This window comes from Bipolaris zeicola (genome assembly GCF_000523435.1).
Source record: "Bipolaris zeicola 26-R-13 unplaced genomic scaffold scaffold_52, whole genome shotgun sequence".
NCBI lineage: Eukaryota > Fungi > Ascomycota > Dothideomycetes > Pleosporales > Pleosporaceae > Bipolaris > Bipolaris zeicola.
Window position 1 is genome coordinate 79672 of NW_006912101.1, and position 18487 is coordinate 98158.

At 51.9% G+C, this 18487-nt stretch overlaps 3 protein-coding genes across 3 annotated transcripts; 1 reads left to right on the forward strand and 2 right to left on the reverse strand.

Annotated features, from left to right (window-relative positions):
- Positions 1 to 76: 76 nt before the first annotated feature.
- Positions 77 to 2434, reverse strand: COCCADRAFT_25344 (uncharacterized protein; the record flags this gene model as incomplete). Its single annotated transcript, XM_007712931.1, has 5 exons — positions 77 to 389; positions 443 to 568; positions 622 to 1077; positions 1129 to 1803; positions 1938 to 2434. 5 exons carry the CDS (start codon positions 2432 to 2434, stop codon positions 77 to 79), a joined length of 2067 nt encoding a protein of 688 aa, XP_007711121.1.
- Positions 2435 to 4009: 1575 nt separating this feature from the next.
- Positions 4010 to 13355, forward strand: COCCADRAFT_4095 (glycosyltransferase family 4 protein; the record flags this gene model as incomplete). The annotated part of the gene is made up of 4 exons (XM_007712926.1): positions 4010 to 4171; positions 4224 to 11532; positions 11579 to 11857; positions 11911 to 13355. The coding sequence occupies 4 exons, from the start codon at positions 4010 to 4012 to the stop codon at positions 13353 to 13355; spliced, it is 9195 nt and encodes a 3064-aa protein (XP_007711116.1).
- A 2911-nt stretch (positions 13356 to 16266) lies between these two features.
- Positions 16267 to 16452, reverse strand: COCCADRAFT_93162 (uncharacterized protein; the record flags this gene model as incomplete). Its single annotated transcript, XM_007712957.1, has 1 exon — positions 16267 to 16452. A coding segment is annotated over one exon (186 nt), but the record flags the coding sequence as incomplete, so codon positions are not given.
- Between the last annotated feature and the right edge of the window lie 2035 nt (positions 16453 to 18487).

Consider the following 18487-nt stretch of genomic DNA (forward strand, 5'->3'; position numbering starts at 1 on the left):
CATTCCTATTAGACATTTGTAGCCATAATGTAATCACTAACAATGCAAACAAATATTGAAAGTCCGCCACGCCCTCCTAGAGAGGCAATGCCGACGAGAGCCTGTATGTCCTGCTCGCACCACTCATAGACACCCACAGCGTCAAGGGATCGCTGCCTAGCTGCTCCCTGGTCGCGCCAGTCGAGTCTGCTACTGACCCTGGCACCGTCACTGGAATAGTTGCACCGCAGCTGTTTCCGCCTGCCGTGAACACGCTCACAGACTCGATGCTGGCACCATTGGTCGACGTCTTCCAGGTCATGCTAGGCCTGCAGAGATCGCGCGTCTGTCGGTTGAGGAATTGCTGCGCAATATCGTCATGCTTAAGCGTCTTCATGGGCCAGGTCGTCCTAGAGCGGGTGTGTCAGCATTGCTTAATCGAATACGACCATGGTTTACGTACAGGCGCGTCATCTCAGTGGTCACAACCTCGAGCCACGACATGAGTAGCGAGTATTGGCCAGACTTGCCATTAATAGTAGTCGTTGGCACGTCCGCAACCCGCATGTTAGCCTGGTGGAACATGTACCTGCGTGATGTCTCAGTAAACTTTCTTCAAGCGGATACGGGCGGACGACTTACGGATCCCAGTGAAGCCCGAAAAGATTGCGTATCGCCGTATCCCGGGCGTTGGCCAATAGATCGTCAAAGGTGCCGGCGCCAGCTGATGTATCAATCCATTCCTGGGTAGTGCAGGCTGGGAGATCGCAGTTGTAGTAGATCAGAGTGGCCCAACGTGGCATAATGTTCAGACCAGCATACCCATTGAACGATGTCGTCGTGGCCAATGGCCAGAACGAGCTCTGCGTGTTGCGGAGACGTGGTCGGGTATTGTCTCCAACCACATTGGTGATACCATTGTCCATCCATGCCTTGATGGCGTCTGCATTGAACAGACCAGTGATGGCTGGTGGAATGAGACCCTTGGTGCTCCATCGCTTAGCAGCGTCGAGTCCGACTTGCTTCAGCCAGGCCCTGTTGAAGGAAATTTCCTTTGATGTGTCCGCATAGGTGGCATTGGTCAAGTCCATGTGTGAGCTAGTGTCTTGTCAGCAGCGATCAGCGTCTTAGTAGCAATTGTATACGTACAATGTGTGAGAAATATGGGCAAAAGCGTCGCGGTTTGATGTCACTGCAAACCAGTTCTCAAGCGGATCAATCTGGGCACATTGAAGACTCCAGGTGTATGAAGTGGGTGTCGTAGGCCAGATGTTTACACCGGTGCCAGGGGGTTTAGAGTATTCTGGGCTGCCGTCAGGCTGATCGGAATATTCAATAGCCTGGGGAGGGTTGCAGCGTGTCTGGCCTAGATCCGTGTATGCAGATGCTTCAATGTCACCGTTGCCGTTGTGGCCGATCTCAATGAAGAACTCAGATCCCGCCGGCAGCCTTGCGTTAAGAGCAGCCTGCCATGTCACGTGGGTCGTAAGATCCTGTGGCGTGCAGCGGTAGTTTTGGCCTGCTGGACGGTACAAGCCCGTTTCCAGGAACATGTCGTCAACTTGCGTACTGAGATAGATTCGCCTGAAACCAAGGAAGAGGCCTCTGGTCATCCAAGTGATCCACGCGTGCTGCAGAATGTTGCTGGATGGCGCCCAGTCTAGCGCAAACGGAAGAAACCATGCCATCTGCTGGCGTGCACCAATCTGGTTGATGACTGCAGCAGTTCCAGCATTGGAAAAGCTAGCAAACTCCCACGCAATCGAAGAGTTTGTGATTGTGGCCGGAGTATGGTAGATGCTAGCAATGCTTATCGGCACACCCCTGTCATCATGGTTAGTCCTGCTTGCATCTTATGTTTTTGCCTGTCAATGTTTGCCACCCGTACCGCTTGTGGAAGTCGAGCAGAGATCACTGCCCATTGTGGCAATTAGAGCCAAGGAGTTGTTTGCACTTACGTCTTGAGATTGGCCGAAGGGAAGCCACTTGTATTGGTAAAGGTGACTGGTTGATCGTCCAAGCTGCCACCAGTGCTAACCACACCAAATTCAGTGGTAGGAAAGACATCCAAGCGGACCATCCTCACACCAAAGTTGGTCTGGTAAGCGTACAACTGATTCCATTGATCGGTTGTAAGGGCGCTTCGGTACGAGTTGTCGTAGTTGTAGCTAACTTCGCCAACAACAACGATACCACCGTAGTTGCCATTTGTTGCAGAGGCATTGAGAAGGGGAAGATTGGCAATACCAGCCTGAGGGACAACTAGGGTCTCATAGGGTATGCCATAGCCCTGAAGACCAAGTGAGGCGCTGTTAAGCGCGGAAGTAGCATCGCGAGCGATGACCAAAACAGTGCTTGAGACAGTTGCGCTTCCCACAAACGCCGACACTGGTTGCAGCAGAGAAAGCGAGGAGACTAAGCATGCTCGCAATAACGAGCGAGAATAGGACGACATGATTAAAAAAGAAGTGAAACAATGGATGCTTGAAGTGGCTGTCTCTGAGGAATCTAGGCATATTAATAAAGAAGTCTCGGCAAAATTTGTCCCATAGGTCACCTCGAGTATAACGGTCCAGATGCGGTAAATGATCAAGGGACTATTGATTTTCCATTTTTGTTTCCACCACATTGAGAGTTACGACTTGTAGTCGGATCTAGTCTCAGGCGTACCACGGCATTGAGTTCAGCTTGACGCCTCTTAAAATCGTGGAGGTCGTAAAACCGGGGAGGAGCTTGCTGACATGGAATGGGGCGTACTATCAACCTTGGCCAGCACACTATTGCCAAATCCTCAGGTGATGCCGCTCGAGGAGAAGAGGCGTATGCCACGTGAAAAATACCGTGCCGCCGCTGTGGATCGTGAAGAACAAGCACATAGTAGGATCACACTTTAACTCTCGGCTTGGATTCAACCAGGTCGCTGGGTACGTACCGGGGCAGTTTAGCAGAGCGAGATTGAAGAGATTGCTACTATGATGCTCAGGCTGTAGTTAGAGTAGAGGACCGGGGTGCAGGCCCATGCTGTACGTAAGTGGGTGGAGGGAGTCGTATGTTGAGAAGATCCCTGGCCACTGTCTACGTTAGTGGTGTGCCTGTTGTCCCAGCAGGCGCCTGGCTGCAGTCAGCCTGTGGTGGATCGGGCCAGGGTCAGGGCCAGGGCAAGAAGCCTGTTGCATTTGCCTTGCATGAGCGCCGGAGACAAGGCCGGAGCGAATGCCACATTAGATGAAGTCTGATATTAACGTCGTAGTGTGGAGGAGGTTAGGCTAAAATGCGTGCCGAGCGGGACGCTACAAGTGGAGGGCCAAATTTAGCGCGCACAGGCCAGGGTGAGGGAAACCCTGGGCATGTCAGCCTCGCTCGCCACGGTTCCTCCTGTCCACCACTCTTACCACGTCGCCACCAAGATCCACCGTCCGCCGAACCTAGGATCCCGCTTTGGTCGGCTTGCAGTCCCCCTTCGTGTCCGGGATAGATGAATCTGGCCACTATAATCCCGCTAGTGCACTATGTCCATGCTTTTGCCTATGCCCGGCCTAAAGGCTTCGTGCTCATCACGCCGGCTCACTGTCGTCTGTAGCACCCGCCAAGCGCCGTATTGCCATATTCTCGAAGGATGAAGGCGTCTTCTCTGACTGCTGCCGATCCTGCAGTGGACATTGCTTCGGCTAGCCACTGGTCATGGTTGCTAATGCACTGCCAGATCGACGCCTAACTAACACCTGACTGTACTCTGGCATACGAAGCACACTATGCACCTCTTGATCAGCTCTCAGCTGGCCTTCACCAGTCGACTGCCTGCATTTGCCTGCCGTTCTTGTTGTGTCGTCGCCGTCGACTCGCCCTCGTTGTGACACCACTTCTCCATGCAGCGGGCTGTCGCCCTCTTGTTTTTTACTTGATAACCCACCCTATGCCCAATGCCTATGGTCACCTGCCCAGCATAGAGAAACTGTAAAGTCTGTTCAGATCACAACTGTCAGCATAGGCGTATGCCTTGTAGTCGGACCAGGTCCACGCCGTCGCAACCATGGCAAAGCCTGACGTTCTAGGTATCGAAGCCTTCAAGGATGGCACGCGAATCCGCGACTGGTGGGATTGGACTCTCATTGCCATCATTGCTGCTAGCGGATTTGTCGGCCTTGTCGCTCTCGTATGGTCTACTTATCGTTCACTTCGAAAAGTATTCAAGGTAAGAAAAGTCGCTGCACCGACATGCGCGCCCACACTGACAGATCCTGCAGGAAGATGAAGATGAAACTGCCTTGCCACGCTCCGTACAAGAGCGCATTCATCTCTTGTCAAACAGCTCAAGCGTCATTCGCGTTACGCACGCGCTCCCCGCGAAACCTTCATCTTTTGGCGTCTACCTTGGCGTATTGAAAACCCCAGTCACTCCAGAGGAGGCACAGGTCCTGTCGCAATGGGAGGCCCTCGTATTGGATTACCGACAGACTGGTGTCCTAGATGCCGTCAGTAATGATGATGTTCCCATGGGACCTTACATCATCGCGCGACTCGATCTATCCCATGTTATCACTTCGGCCACAAAGGGCACCGAGTTGGACCTGTCACAAGCGATATATCTCTTGTCGTGCACAATTGAACAGAACTTGCGACGACCCGACCAGAAGCGATACTTCACTGGTGTTCTTATCTCCGAATGGCGCGACCGCGTTCCCATCGCTTTGCTTCATGGCCTCACAAAACTTCTTTCAGCCCATGGCTTGGATAGCTATCTGGAGATCGGCGCTCCCGACTTCTTGGACGGTGTGAAGAAGCTCGATCTCTCACTCTTTGCCGGCGTAGTAGTTCGCAACGGTACAATCAAGTCGAATGGAGAGCGCCGCGATTTCTTCGACATGGACAAGATGAAGACGACAACCCGGTCCTTTGTTTCCCAAGCTTGCCAACGTTCGTTTGTCACAATGATGTGGGATACAGTGGATGATAATGCCGAGCTTTCGCATGCTGTTCTCAGAAGAGCGCACATGTGGTGCAGTTATCACGGCGCAGTGCCCTACTTCCCACGGCAGTGCGCTCTCACAAACATCTACGATGTCAGCCCCTGCGAGGAACCCTTGGCCGCTTTCCAGTGGCTGAAGACTCGAAAGGTTATGGATGTCCATGACAAGTACCGAACTGCTCGTACGATTTCGCCTGGATTTTCCAGCCTTTTTGATGACTACGTGCCGCTACAAGAGATTTTCCCTCTCTTGGCTGACACGCTCGCCGGCCTTGATGGAGGCATGCCTGACGACGACTCATCCAGTACACTTACACTTACTGTTGAATATCCCGAGGTTGATGAGAATGGAGTGTTGGTCCCCCACGAACCCTCATCACCCACGAGTTTGGGGCTCGACTGGACCATGGCAGTGGAAAAGCACACCGACAACCCACTTTCATGTTCTTTCGACGGATCACCATATTCATCTTTGGGATGCTTCCCAATCGGTATCGATGCCTCCAAAGCAGATTTCGATCGTGTCCTCAAGTCACAACGGCATCTGCGAGATCTCAAGTTGCTTACCCGTCTCCCCGTAGAACAGTTCAGTGCAACTTCTGCAACCCTCAGCCGCTTCGCTTCTAGCAGCAGCCACTTTCTGAATCTCGTGCCTACTATGAGAGAGGCTATCCTAGCTCTCGTAGAAGCATTGGACCATGCTGTTGAGGACGGTGCTGACCCATACCGTTTCCAAGCATATTCTGCACTTGATTCAGGATTTCACACCCCCAACGGCGCCTCATTCTGGGGAGTGTGGGAACTAGACCCTCGCACTAAAGCTATCATCATATATGTGTCCAAGTCCGTACAAGATGTCAAAGGAGTTCTGCTCCACACATATCTAAGTATGATGGGCTTTTCGAGGTACCAGTGTTTCCTTGCAGAATACGGCCTTAGCGAATTTGCCGACGGATCCTTTTCACCAGAACGACTACCGGATCGTCTGGTTCAAGATCTGGATCTTCTTTCGTCCTCAGAGCTTCTAAATTACTTGCAGCATATCCGCTACTCAGAATGGGAAGAGGAATGCTCGCTTCTCCCTGCAATTCGCGAACGCTGCAAAGAGTTGCTGATTGATGTACCTACATATCATCAGTTTAAGCAACTGAGCAACGTAGATTACATTGGTGAGAAAGTCACCGATGAGGAGCTAGTGGGCGCGAAACTCAAATGGTATCGACTCTCGCGCGTCCCAACCCTCGATGATGCGCAAGCTTTGCAACTCTTCAGACACATCGACGAGGTGTTTCTTAACATACTATGGTGGAGAGATCACCAGAAGCTTGATACCATCACTTCAGCCATCACAGACATTACCAGCCGGGGAACACTCGACTCGGCAGCCGACTTCGTGCTTTTCTGCATCTTTTGTGCAGCCAGGAAAGCCGGATTCGAAGAAGTCTACATTGAGGTCTCAGACAGGAACCCACTCTTCAACCAGTATTCCGATCAGAGTGCGGCATTTGCAGAGCTGTTTGCGCTGGGATCTCGATGTGAAGCTTATTTCGATATCAAGCCTAGCGACATGGGCATCTTGCTATCGGAGAAGCACAGGGCCTATTATAACCAAGAAGAACACCAGCCTCCGATGTGGATCTTCAATGCGCCTTCATTTGCTTCCGCCTATGCTGCAGCCCAGACAGATATCGATCCTGAGCAGAAGGCCTCCGTTATGCCTGCCTATCGTCGCTTTACTTTCTTGAGTGTCTTTGCAATTCCTGCCCTTGTCGATATCGTGCTTCTCTCAACTACTGGTCACGGCCTTTACCTAAGTGTGAGAATGACTGAAGACGAGAGGTACTATGCTACGCTGGCACTTATGTGCTCATTGCTACTCTCTGGCGCCATCGGAACATGGATCTCTATTGGTGGCACATACTACCTCATCTCCATGGCCTTCTCCGCAGCCAACATGTTTGTCCTCACACGCTTAGTTGGCGGTCTGGCTTTCACTCTTGCCGGATGTCTTCTTGGCTTCGTTGTCATCTCAGCTGTATCTGGACCTGGTCACGGCGCCGTCTTCTTCTTCTACCTCTTCGGCCTGACTACATACCTGACCGTCCTGGCTGTGCTTTCCACGTATCAGATTCCTGGATCCAGCTTCCTCAATGGCCGAAAAATCATCATTATGGTCATTCCAACCTTGGTAATCTCCCCTATTCTTACCATCTTCATTGGGATGAAAGGCAATGACATTTACCTCTATCTGGGCGTTCTATACATCTTCGTTACCCTTTTGATTCTTGGCACCAGACGCGTGGCAACCCAATGGGTGACCTGGTATCACAACATCAAGACACTCAACGATTCAGATATCAAGAACTGGTACATGAAATTGCACTCTGAAAGGGAGCAAGAAGCAGTCGCTCTCGAAAACAAAAGCCAAAGCAAGGGCGCAGCTACATCAACTGTCGCGGACGGATCCCTCGTTGCCTCTTCAGAGGGGTCTTTCAGCGAGCCGGACATCTTCCAGGGCATGAGTGAACCAGCCATTCTGGCATTGTGCCGCAACGCTCTTCATGAAGCTGTACTGAAAGAACATGGACGTCATTTCTGGCAGAAATCTACAAAAGATAGCTTCGTGAAACAATTAGCTGGTTGCTGGGATTCGACTATCTTCTTGTTGGATTGGTACGCTCGCATAACGGACACCAAGCGACCTATTCCGTACAGTTCGACTTGGAACCTCGAAACCCAAGTCGCGCTGGAGAGTATGCAACAATCGCAGAAGGGAATTCGTCTCCACAATTCTTTCATTCACTGGCGAACAGCAGGTGATGAAATCTACTGCGGCATTCTTTACTTCCTAGTCGCACTCATGGATCGATGGTTGGACATATTGAACGGGGGCCAAATAGTGGATATGCCAGGAGTAGACACACCTATCCAGTTATCAGCCGGCCTTGGACTTGCATACGACTTTGCAGGTGAGATGGACACGGCATTCCGCCTATCAGTCGGTTTCGGACTCGCGTACTACCTGATTGGAGCTGTCCTACTCGACTACAAGGCTCAGCACCTGCACACCTTGTCGGAGCAGATGGCACCCATCTCAATTGAAAACACGCAACAGATCAAACAAGCCAAGGCCAATGATCTGAAGTTCAGGCGTCATCTCTACTTCAATACCTTGTGTCGCTTCATCGGCGTCCATGTATGGGCACTTGCTTTCTGCACTGCTCTCATCTGGATCTTCAACAGCTCGTCCATTGGACTGACCCTGTTCTTGTCCTACGTTGGTGCTTACACTGGACTATTGCTGTATCAGTACAACAAGATCTTCTCTGGTCCGCATGCGCTCATGCCACTGCTAGCAGCTGTCGTGGTTGGTTTGATAGTAGGCAACATACTCTTGGCAGTCTTCCCTGGTTTCCTTTACGACAGGATTATCGCTCTTGGCGCGTCAACTTGGACAGCAGCCCTTCTCTCATTCCGAACTGCCAAACTAGGCATGCCAGAAGTTCTAGACTTCAGCAAATGGGTCTCGGAATCATTTCCAACAGCCAAGCGTTCCAAGAAGGCAGCAAATGCCGTGAATGGGCAACCTGATGAAGGAACAGAGTCGTTGATGAATGACAAGTTCCACGCCTACAATAGCGGCAACAGCGATTCCGAATACAGTCAAAGTGAGCTCCGCGCATACTGCAACATGATTCGAGCTGCTCCAAAAGAGAACAGATACCGTGTCAATCCAGCTGGTCAACCCGGTGATCAAATCATTGCATTGCTGCTATCATGCAATCACGATAGTCTTTCAAGGCTTGCTCTACAAGCGTTCCCGGTCATGCCGTCAACAATTCAGCGAATCGTGTCAGCTTGGAGAAATGGGCAAATCGATGTCTTCATTGTCCCTCTCCAGACGGTCGTCAACTTCAATAACGATCTTCGTGCCATTTCGCACTTTGCCGATGGTCATTTGACGTTATATATGACATCGGATGCGAAGGGCCCAGGCTTTGGCCAAACGAATGTGAGCAGCAACTGCACTGCTATTGCCGAAACTTTACTTCACGCGTGCATGGAAACGTTCCTCGAGACCCCGCACTCACAAGCTGAGATTGCGGAATCTATCCTTGCATGCAGGGAGAACGACGGCGAGCAATATGCTATCTCAGAGTGCAACAGACGCTCGATGCCGGCATTGGTCGCAGGGCAAGACGCTTTGGTGTATGGAAAAGCCTGTCGCAAAGAGCTTCTGCGAAATTTGTGCCTTGGATTCGACTGTGAAACGCAGTGGGATGACTTGCCATTGGATATACGACGACTGTTTTTCCGACGTTGTCTCGGTATCCGAGCACCTTACACGAACAAGGAACTATCCTGGATCCATGAAAACATCCGCGCCGAAGAGTCCTGTACAATTCTCTCAGTCATCGCACGCTATGATCTAGGAGCATTCTTGTCGGTTGTCAAGTATAGCTACTTTAGGAATCGAGGCGATCAATCAATCTCCAACAAAGAATATCGCCAAGTCACTGCGGATATCCAAACGGCGTACCACCCGGTCCTCAATCGTTCCGCTGTTTCGATGTTTAGCTTGTTTACTGAATACATTCGCCTTCCGGTTGCCTATGTCTATCACTCTGCCGGAACATGGGTAAAGTTCTTTGTTCTGGCGTGCATGGCCGATCCCGAGTATCAGCGTGAGCTGAACGGGGCACTGCTGCACAAACCATGGATTGTTGCCAAGCCGACTACGTTTCTCCTTACAGGACTGTGGATATACAGCCGACGTGCAATGTCCATAGCTCTACCGTTCTTCCTCTACCACCGTCGCAAAGATATTGCAGGCCTGGCAGGAACCGTCAAGGGAAGTTTGATCATCCAGAGAAAGAACCGCCTGGTCATCCAAAGTGCCGGCGAGACCGAGACAGCTTTCGTTCACCCTGACAAAGACGGCGGCTTCAAATTGATCTTCTATCCGGGCGCCCTGAAGACCGAGCCGACTTGGGGTCAGGTTCGTGTTTCTCACTACGATAAAGAAATGCGCATCAAACTACGACAAGAATGGAAGAATGGCTCAGTCACCAATGAGTTTACCTACGAATACGAAACGAATCCAGCACAAAACAAGGTCAGAATCTCCAAAGTAAGGTCAACCAAGATCCCCCTCAGCCGTATTTGCGGCAAGGGCGAAAACGACGGATCAAAGGTCTTGTACAACCACAAGGGTCACATTGAATCTGGAAGTTACATCAGCCACAACAACTTGGTGCGCTTCAAATACCATTACCGAAAGAACGCCAAGTACGACGATGAACTTCTTCGCGCTGAGTTCGTGCTTCCACATATGTCTGCCAATGTCAGCTGGTGCGCGCCTCCTGTTCGCCATGCCGAGAAGACAGAGCGTTGGATCCCTACTCCACGTGTCCACGAAGCGACCTTCGTCCAAGGTGCCGACGTTTACGAATGCACATGGTTTTATGATCACAAGTTCCATCCAACGATCACAACTAAGCTCAACGGTATCATGGTCGATACACCAGACATGATCCGTCACGATTGGCTCGGCGTGCTCAAGAAGCCCACTCGCTGCACGTTCGCTGATGAAAACCCTCTGCTGGCATTCAAAACTCCGACTTCGAACTTCTTGGGCCGTCTTTTCCGAAGGAACATCAAGCAGCAAGAGATCTCTACCTCCCGAGCCCGTTCGCATCTCTGGAAGGCTTGGAAGAAACGTAATGACCTTGACGGAGTCGTCATTCGCTGGGTTGATGAGGAACTGATCCGAAAGGAGGCTCTGCTAAGACCTTACTGGAGACGCCGTGATCGTGGAAGTCTCGTCAAAGCCGAAGACTACCTTGCACTACACGCCGATGCCATCATGGCCAGCTCAGATCTCACTAGCGATATCAGCGCATGGACCCCTCTAGCTATTCGAATGAGCGATCTATTCAGTTTCGGTCAGGGTGGAGATGCTGTCGTTTTCACCAGGACAAAGGCGCTGCAACGCGATACCGATAACTCGCTCCACGTCATTGCTGTCGATACTGGAACCTGGCCAAACGAAGGTGGTGGTGTCTCAGCATGTCGCCGAGATCTCATCAACAACCTTCGCACTATCAAATGGCACATGGTCGTCGAATCAGCTAATGATTTTGGACTGCCAAAGCACCAGACTGAAGAGAACGTCGAGTCCCTGAAAATCATTCCTCTATGGGGTCTGGACTTTATGCATCCCAACCATGGCATGTTCACCAACAAGCTAGACAGCGAGGTTGACCATCTCGTCAAGGCAGCGACTTTGACTGACATTGAGACAAACTTCATTCCCACACTGACCGCTCTTGTTCGCGGAGCGCGAGCCACTACCATGACTTCGGCAGATGTCAAGCAGGCAACTCGTGCTTTGGTTAACCTCAACACGTACTTCCAAGATTCACGCCACTGGAAAGAGGTCTGGACTAGCGACATCGTCAAAGACTCGTGGAGGAAGCTGTGGCTGACAGACGACATGCCCAATGCCCAACCAGCAAACGAGTGGTTCCGTACCGAGTTGCCAACACTTGGTCACTTTGACACTGCGTTGGAACTGTGGTATAGGTGTAAGTAAACTTGCCAGTATATATTGAGCGAAACTGACTTTTATAGATCTCTTCATCTTCTCCATTCCAATCCCCGACAAGATTCCCCATGTTTTCCAGGCCTCTCACCACAGTGTCTCCGCGTCTTATGGTATCGTTTGCAAGCTCAAGCGCAACTGTACCCTTCAGATCTGGGATCACGCCATCTCCTGGCGTGAGACTAACCTCTACCTGTCATCGGCCATGTGTACTCTACCACCGTTTATCCGAAATTCGCTGCTGGGCCTGATGAAGCTGACCTCGTGTCTCATTCTTCATCACGCCGATCAGATCCTTCCATGTGCAGGTATGTATACACCCTTCAAGTCTGTCAGTCTCAACTAATTCTTTTGCCCTCAGACTTCTTCAACCCAGGATGGGAAATTGAAATTGGAAGCGCAAAAGGACAGCTCACCCACCGCAACGTCTTCAAGCGCAAGGTTGATCCTATTGTCAACGGCATCACTGATATGACCAAGTTTGCTCCAGTCACGGAAATCAAAGCAAAGACACCAACAGTGACCATGTTGTCCCATGTCTGGTTTGCCAAGGACATCAAGACCGCTCTGCTGGCCGCCGACATTATCACAAACGAATGGGGTTTCAAAGACTACAAGCTCGACATTTACGGTGCTCTCAACAAATCTCCCGTCTATTCTTCCGAATGTCAAGAGATTCTCGCCTGTAAGGGTCTGGGTCAGAACGTCACTATGCGCGGTACAGCGGATCCGGCAATGGTTCTTGCAAACACCTGGCTGTTCCTCAACTCATCGGTTTCCGAAGGTCTACCTCTCGCACTCGGAGAAGCTGCGTTGACTGGAGCCCCTGTTGTCTGTACTGACGTGGGTGCATCTCTACGCGTGCTCACTGATCCCGATGATGGCAAACGGTACAGCGAAGTCGTTGCCCCCAACGATGCATACGGCCTGGCTCGCGCTCAGATCAACCTCCTCGCCATGTTAGACGAATGGGCCCAGTACGCCGAAGACGGCCCTGGTGTCGCAGCCCCAGTCCTCCCCCACAAGCCCACGCCCAAGGACGTCGAAATCATCACCCGTCGGATGTACGAGAAATCCGACCACCGCCGCAAACTCGGCATGATGGCCCGCAACATTGTGCAAAAATCCTTTGGCGGCGAGCGCTACCTCCGCGAACACGAGCAAATGCTCTGGATCGGCAAGTCCTTCTACGAAATGCTCGACTTTGAAAAGCAGACCCCGCCACCCAGAAACCCAGCGCGCATGTTGTCGCTCCGCCGCACACGCACCGTGCCGCAGCGCGACACCATCGACACAACGGCCAGCAGCAGCATCTTCGACCCTCAAATGGAAAAGATGATGCACCCACGTCGTCCCTTTGCCAATCGCGCATCAGCCGCTACATCCTTCTCGTCCGTCTACATCGACGACGAAGACCCCTCTGGCCCTTCCTCCGCCTACTCCCCCGACCTCCCCTGGGAATCAGAACCCTGGGACACACAACCGGGCTCCGCAGGCGCATCTACTAAATACGCAACCTCCGAAAGCGACGAGTGGGCTCTCCCCGTCATCCCGCGCCCCACGCGAACGTATTCCGGCACGCACATTGCGCCCATGCGGTCGCCGTCGTCGTCGGTCGTGCTGCCTGGTGGCGGCAAGGGCAAACGCCCCATGCAATTCCAGTACGCGGGCCAAATGGCAAGCTCGGAGACTGGCAACGGCATGCTTGATCCTAGGCGAGATGTCCTGGCTAGAACGAGCTGGGCGCCGAATAGTGGACGCAGTAGTTTGAGAAGGAGTCATTTGAATGAGATGGAACTTGCCTAGAGCGTTGACGACATAGTAGTTCGTTTTCGCCCTTTTTGTTTTCTCGTTTTTTTTCTTTTTTTACACTGATGGCCCTCGAAACACCAGAGGTTGTATCCAACGGATAAAGATTTTTAGTGTTATCATCTGAACGTTTCTGTCCTGTTTAATGTTGTTGTTTTCAAAAGCGTTGCATTACGTTGCGTCAACAGCGTTTTTGTTTTGTTTTTTTGACATTCCTGACTGCGTTTTCAGCGTAGCGATGTTTTTTTTGGCTTTGGCTTTGGCTTTGGCTTTGATGCAAAGTATTATTCCCCACAAAGCAAACAAGAAACAGAGAGAAAGAGAGAGAGAGAGAGCATAGATTGAGTTTACGAAGTCGTTATATAGTTAGAAATGTGAACATTTCTTTTCCATTCTAATGATTTGGTGGGTTTTGTGTACGTGAATGTGAATGTGTGATGGAGGAGAGGAGAGAAGAGAGGAGAGTTTGAAGAGATGCGTGTGTTGGTGTTGAGGTTTGAAATGTGTGTAGGACCTTTAGGGGGGTGGGGGGGGGGTATCTTAGATGCACATTGATTCCGTCTGATATGGAAACGAAAGTAAATGGATAGTCATCTACACAAGGGTATGGGTGTTGAGAGTCTAGTGCCCACTATATTTCGTCCAAGTAGGCCCCCACACAGCTAAGTGCGCGCTGAGGACTTTTTTCTTTTGCCGTTGTCGTCGGAAGAAGCGCAACGCCCGTGCGAAGCGAAGTGAAGTAGATGGTGATTGACTTAGGCATTTAATGGCGATATAAACCTATCATAGGGTGTGCAGAGGGGCGAAGCCTAGGGTTTCTGGGTGCCTATGATGTAGTACCTCCCAGGTGATAGTTGTGTGGATACTCATCCGCTGGTGAAGAAGCATTATGCACTGTCACGTGCCCACGATAGGTGAAAGTATATGGTGAGAGTTGGGGGTGTTGAAGTGGTTTACAGCAAAAGATCACGAGAGTAGTGGTTGGAGAGGTATGGAGATAAAGGTGTGCAGATGCGACGGTGAGTAACATGGGACTATTGATCAAGATGAAATGGGCAGGCGCGAGATGAGGCAGATGGAAGAGGCAGTGGGATGATGCGTTTGGCAGTATGCTAGATATCGATCATTATTTCTCATCGCATCCGGTGAGATGATAGGAACGAGAGATCGGTAGTGGTGGTCAAGAGAATCTGTGTATCTCTCTAGGAACATGAAAAGTAATTTGTTCCGTCGTGACAATGAGAGGTGGCTAGCAAATGGGATACAAACCCGGCATATCCTAAATGCCCCTTTTCCGACATCTATATCGGATTTCTCCGTTTTTTTTTTCATTCCACTTGTTCAATGCGTATATCCATGGCACATGGGGGTAATCATGTGAAACCGACGTGGTGTTGCGCTCGGACTGGGCCGGGTACAAAGTATTGTCGATTCCATTCTCTGACACATTAATGTTACGTTACGCTTGCATGTTGGCGACCGGAGCGTGGTGAGGTGACAGTCACATCGGTTACTGCACCCGGATGCCGCTGCAAAACGGTTTCCATGGCTAGTGCTGCGGAGCGACGAGTCGTGAAAAGTTGGCTGAACAATACGGTCGTTTGTGATGGTTGGGCGTTTTCCACGATTGCGGAAGACTATAAGCTAAAGTTATAAGTCCACATGTGCTGAGGGTCCCACGATACCTACAGAGATAGATACTCCGCGCTTTGATAGATACTCCTCCCCGGGCGATAACGTTCGATATCTTGTGTCAACTAAACCAGCGCACGACTGCGGGTGGTTGTTTTTACTGGTTAAACGTCATCGGGATGTGGCCTATTTGGAGCAATAATAGCGCAGTCAAATGACGTGTTTTGAGGAGAGTCATGAAACAAGACAAATCTTGACACGGGGTGGGTGGGTGCGATGTTTTGATGATGAGGGTGGAGTGGTAGATTAAAAACAGTGTCGTGGTTGAGCAAATCGACGATACATACCAAGTCAGGTATGCAGACCAATCCACTGGATAGTCTTGGGGGGCTGACACGTTCCATTGATGGACTGCAGCGATCGCCGCGCCTAGAATTCGTCATGTTGCCTGTTTGAGCAATTTGGTTCGGTATTTGTCGTCATATGTTGCGGCTCCGCGACAGCGACGGGTAAGGAGTACCGCACCCGCGCCGTTTGCGGCGAGGACATGTCGTAATGCCAACGGCGCGCGTGAAGTAATACGGCGAGCTATCGTGATAGGAGGGACGCGTGGATTTGCATCGTCGTGATGCCTATCACTTCCGGGACGCTTTGGTAGTGATTTGACGTATAGCAGATTGTCGATCAGGAAGGGGAACCTGGTTGACGATGATTGTTGCCCCCGTTTTCAACCTCTTGTCTGGTCTTATCTTCCGAGTCGTGGTATAGGAAAGCGAGCCGCAACGTCGGAAGTGACGTCAGAGGGCCCGATGGGGTGTTTGTGCAGTCCATGGATGAAGGGCCGAAGACGTCGTGTAACGGACCGGGGTTTACATCATGCTGCTTCAGCTGTCAAGGTACAAATCCTTGAAGACAGAATCGGGAAGCCGTCTTTGGTTGTACCGCTGGCGACCCCGGCTGCGCATCAACGGGTACACGCCTGGCCTTTGGAGTTTCCCCATATCGGGTGCAATGCTAGCGCCATTGACACGTGACTGTGGATAAGTGATCGGACCGACCAGACAACGCGGTTTAGTGCAGAAGCATGAAATGCTTAGTGCATACTGTATAGTGCCCAAGAGTGGGGATTCGTGTACAGCGTGTATCGGGTGGGCAAGGCGCGGCGCCAGGTGACTTTGTGTGAACCCGTCTCGAGGTAGCGGGACTCGGGATTCAACGTGAACAAGGCAAATGTCCATGTACACTGGTGGGGCAGAGCACAGAGCAGAGTGAAGCATCAGATGTGGGTGATGAGGCCATGCATTGGCTCTAGACGGTCGTGGTAATGGGGTACCTTGAATGGTGATTTTCGCGTGGCTGTAGCCGTACTCGCATCGATGCGAGATGACGTTGAGGGTGAGGGTGAGGGTAAAGGGAAGGAAGGGGTCGGGGTGCTGGTGGGAAGAGCCGGTGGTGAGGTGATGAAGTAAGTGTTTAGCTTATTGAATATCACATGAAATGGGGCTACCTATTCAAAAGCACGTGGGAAGGGGAGGGGCGCATGCAAGCGTCGTCAACGCTTGTTGTGACGGTGAGCTGTCGTTGCTGGGTAGTATGTATCGTAGGTATGCTTACCTGTATACCCCGCGCGGTTTGAGTTTGTTGACAAGATGTCGAGGAGCAGCAGTGCTTAGGAACCCCAGACTACCATTTCCATGGGACAGCGAAACGGCGTGGGCGACAAGGGAGATACGAGTAGAATGGAGCGTGCAAAGCACAGTACGTCAACAGGGCTGATGCACAGCGCGCAATGGCTAAGGTTGAAACAGTCTAGCGGAGACAGCCTTGGCGGTACACTAGTATTGGATGGGGACATGGTGTGTACATGGTAGATGTCGATGTACAGTGCATGATGCATCCATCCGGTTATACGGTTAGCGGTGAACAGGGCTAGCCGCGACTGGCAATGGATTCCCAAAGGGATTTGGGGTCCTGTTGCAACGAAGGAAGGAGGGAGGGAGGGGCGGCTCGCCAGACCTGCTGCAAGAGAGGTGTTGACGTTGCAGAGTGGAGGACGATTCAGGTGAGATTGAAATGGACGGCACAGCGGCAGCTACTGGCCGTAAGGCTAAACTTTGCCAAATGCCGTTTACGATGCAGGCTGCATGAACGACAGATGGGCGGCGACTGTGACTGGGAAGTCGAGAGTGACGTCGGCCAGTCAGTCTGGACGGAAAAAGCGCCGGTCGGCCTTTGGGTGAGCAGCAGCCACTTGGCGGAGGTGGTGATAGGCGACTGCGGGAGGCCCGCGCCCCAACGAAATGCGCCCCGACCGAGAGCGGCGATTGAGGGGAGAGGGGGGGTAAGAGAGGGAGGGAGAGTGTGTGTGAATGGGGGACGGGACGGGATGCATGCTATTGCTCGAGTGAATGAATGTAGTATGTATGTAGTAGTATGTACGTATATATGTGCGTGGTATGTGGTCATGTAGATGACATGTACATGTGTAAGGAGCATATATGAGAGACGGAGAGATACGTGTCGTCCGGCTTGGGGGACAGGGGCATAGGGCGTGTGAATGGATGGATGGATAGGCGGAGGGATGGAGGGAAGGGTGGAAGGGTGAATGTAGTAAGGTGTGTGTGTGTGTGAGAGAGAGGGAGGGAGGGTGAATGGGAGAGTACACGTCTGTTGGCAGAGTGCAACGAGTGCGTGCGTGCGTGCGTGCGTGTGCGTGAGAGAGAGAGAGTGTGTGTGTACTCTACTAGGTGTATGCAGAGGCCGGGCGTGGGAGCAGCTGCAGGGTCCAATCAAGGCAGGCGGACAGGGATGGGCTTGCTGTGGTCAAGGAAGGCGCGAGGCAGGCGCTCGGGTGGTCGGGCTCCGGTGATGGTCGAGGGAGCAAGTCGACAGTAGCAGCAGAGATTCGCAGTCAGCTGGCCGGGAGGCCATGTTTCGGACTAGGAGTCGAGGCAAGGCAATGGTAATTTGGCCAGCTGTGGGCGTGGGGGGCATGCTTTAAGGCAATGGATGAGAAATGGGGCGGGCGCTGGAGAAGGAGCACGACATTGCGGGTCGTGGGCTCAGGCTGTTGCCGATCTCCTCAGCAGCTGCACGTAAGCAGGCGACACCATGTGCCCCAGACACTGCTCAAGAGCGAGCGGCCGTGGACCATGGGGTATTAGGCTTGGTAGCAGCAGCAGGCCTGCCACTGCATTGACTACTGTCTGTATACGAGAGGGCGCGGGGGAGCGTGACTGTGAAAGTGACAGTGCCTGTGGCTAGGCTGCAGGCTAGATTCTCGGAAAGTCTGCGGCTGAGTGATTACTCTATAGGTAGCTGAGTACTTGGACACATGGTAGTAAGTACACTTGGATGGCTGTATACCGACTCTGCTAGTAGGCTCGCAGCTGGCCGTCTGGAGCGAGGCCGTTGTTTGTGCGGGTGCTGGAGAGTGGCTACGACTACGGGCCATGGCTGGCTAGGGTGAGTTGGAGTAGGGACAGGGCCTCCGATCC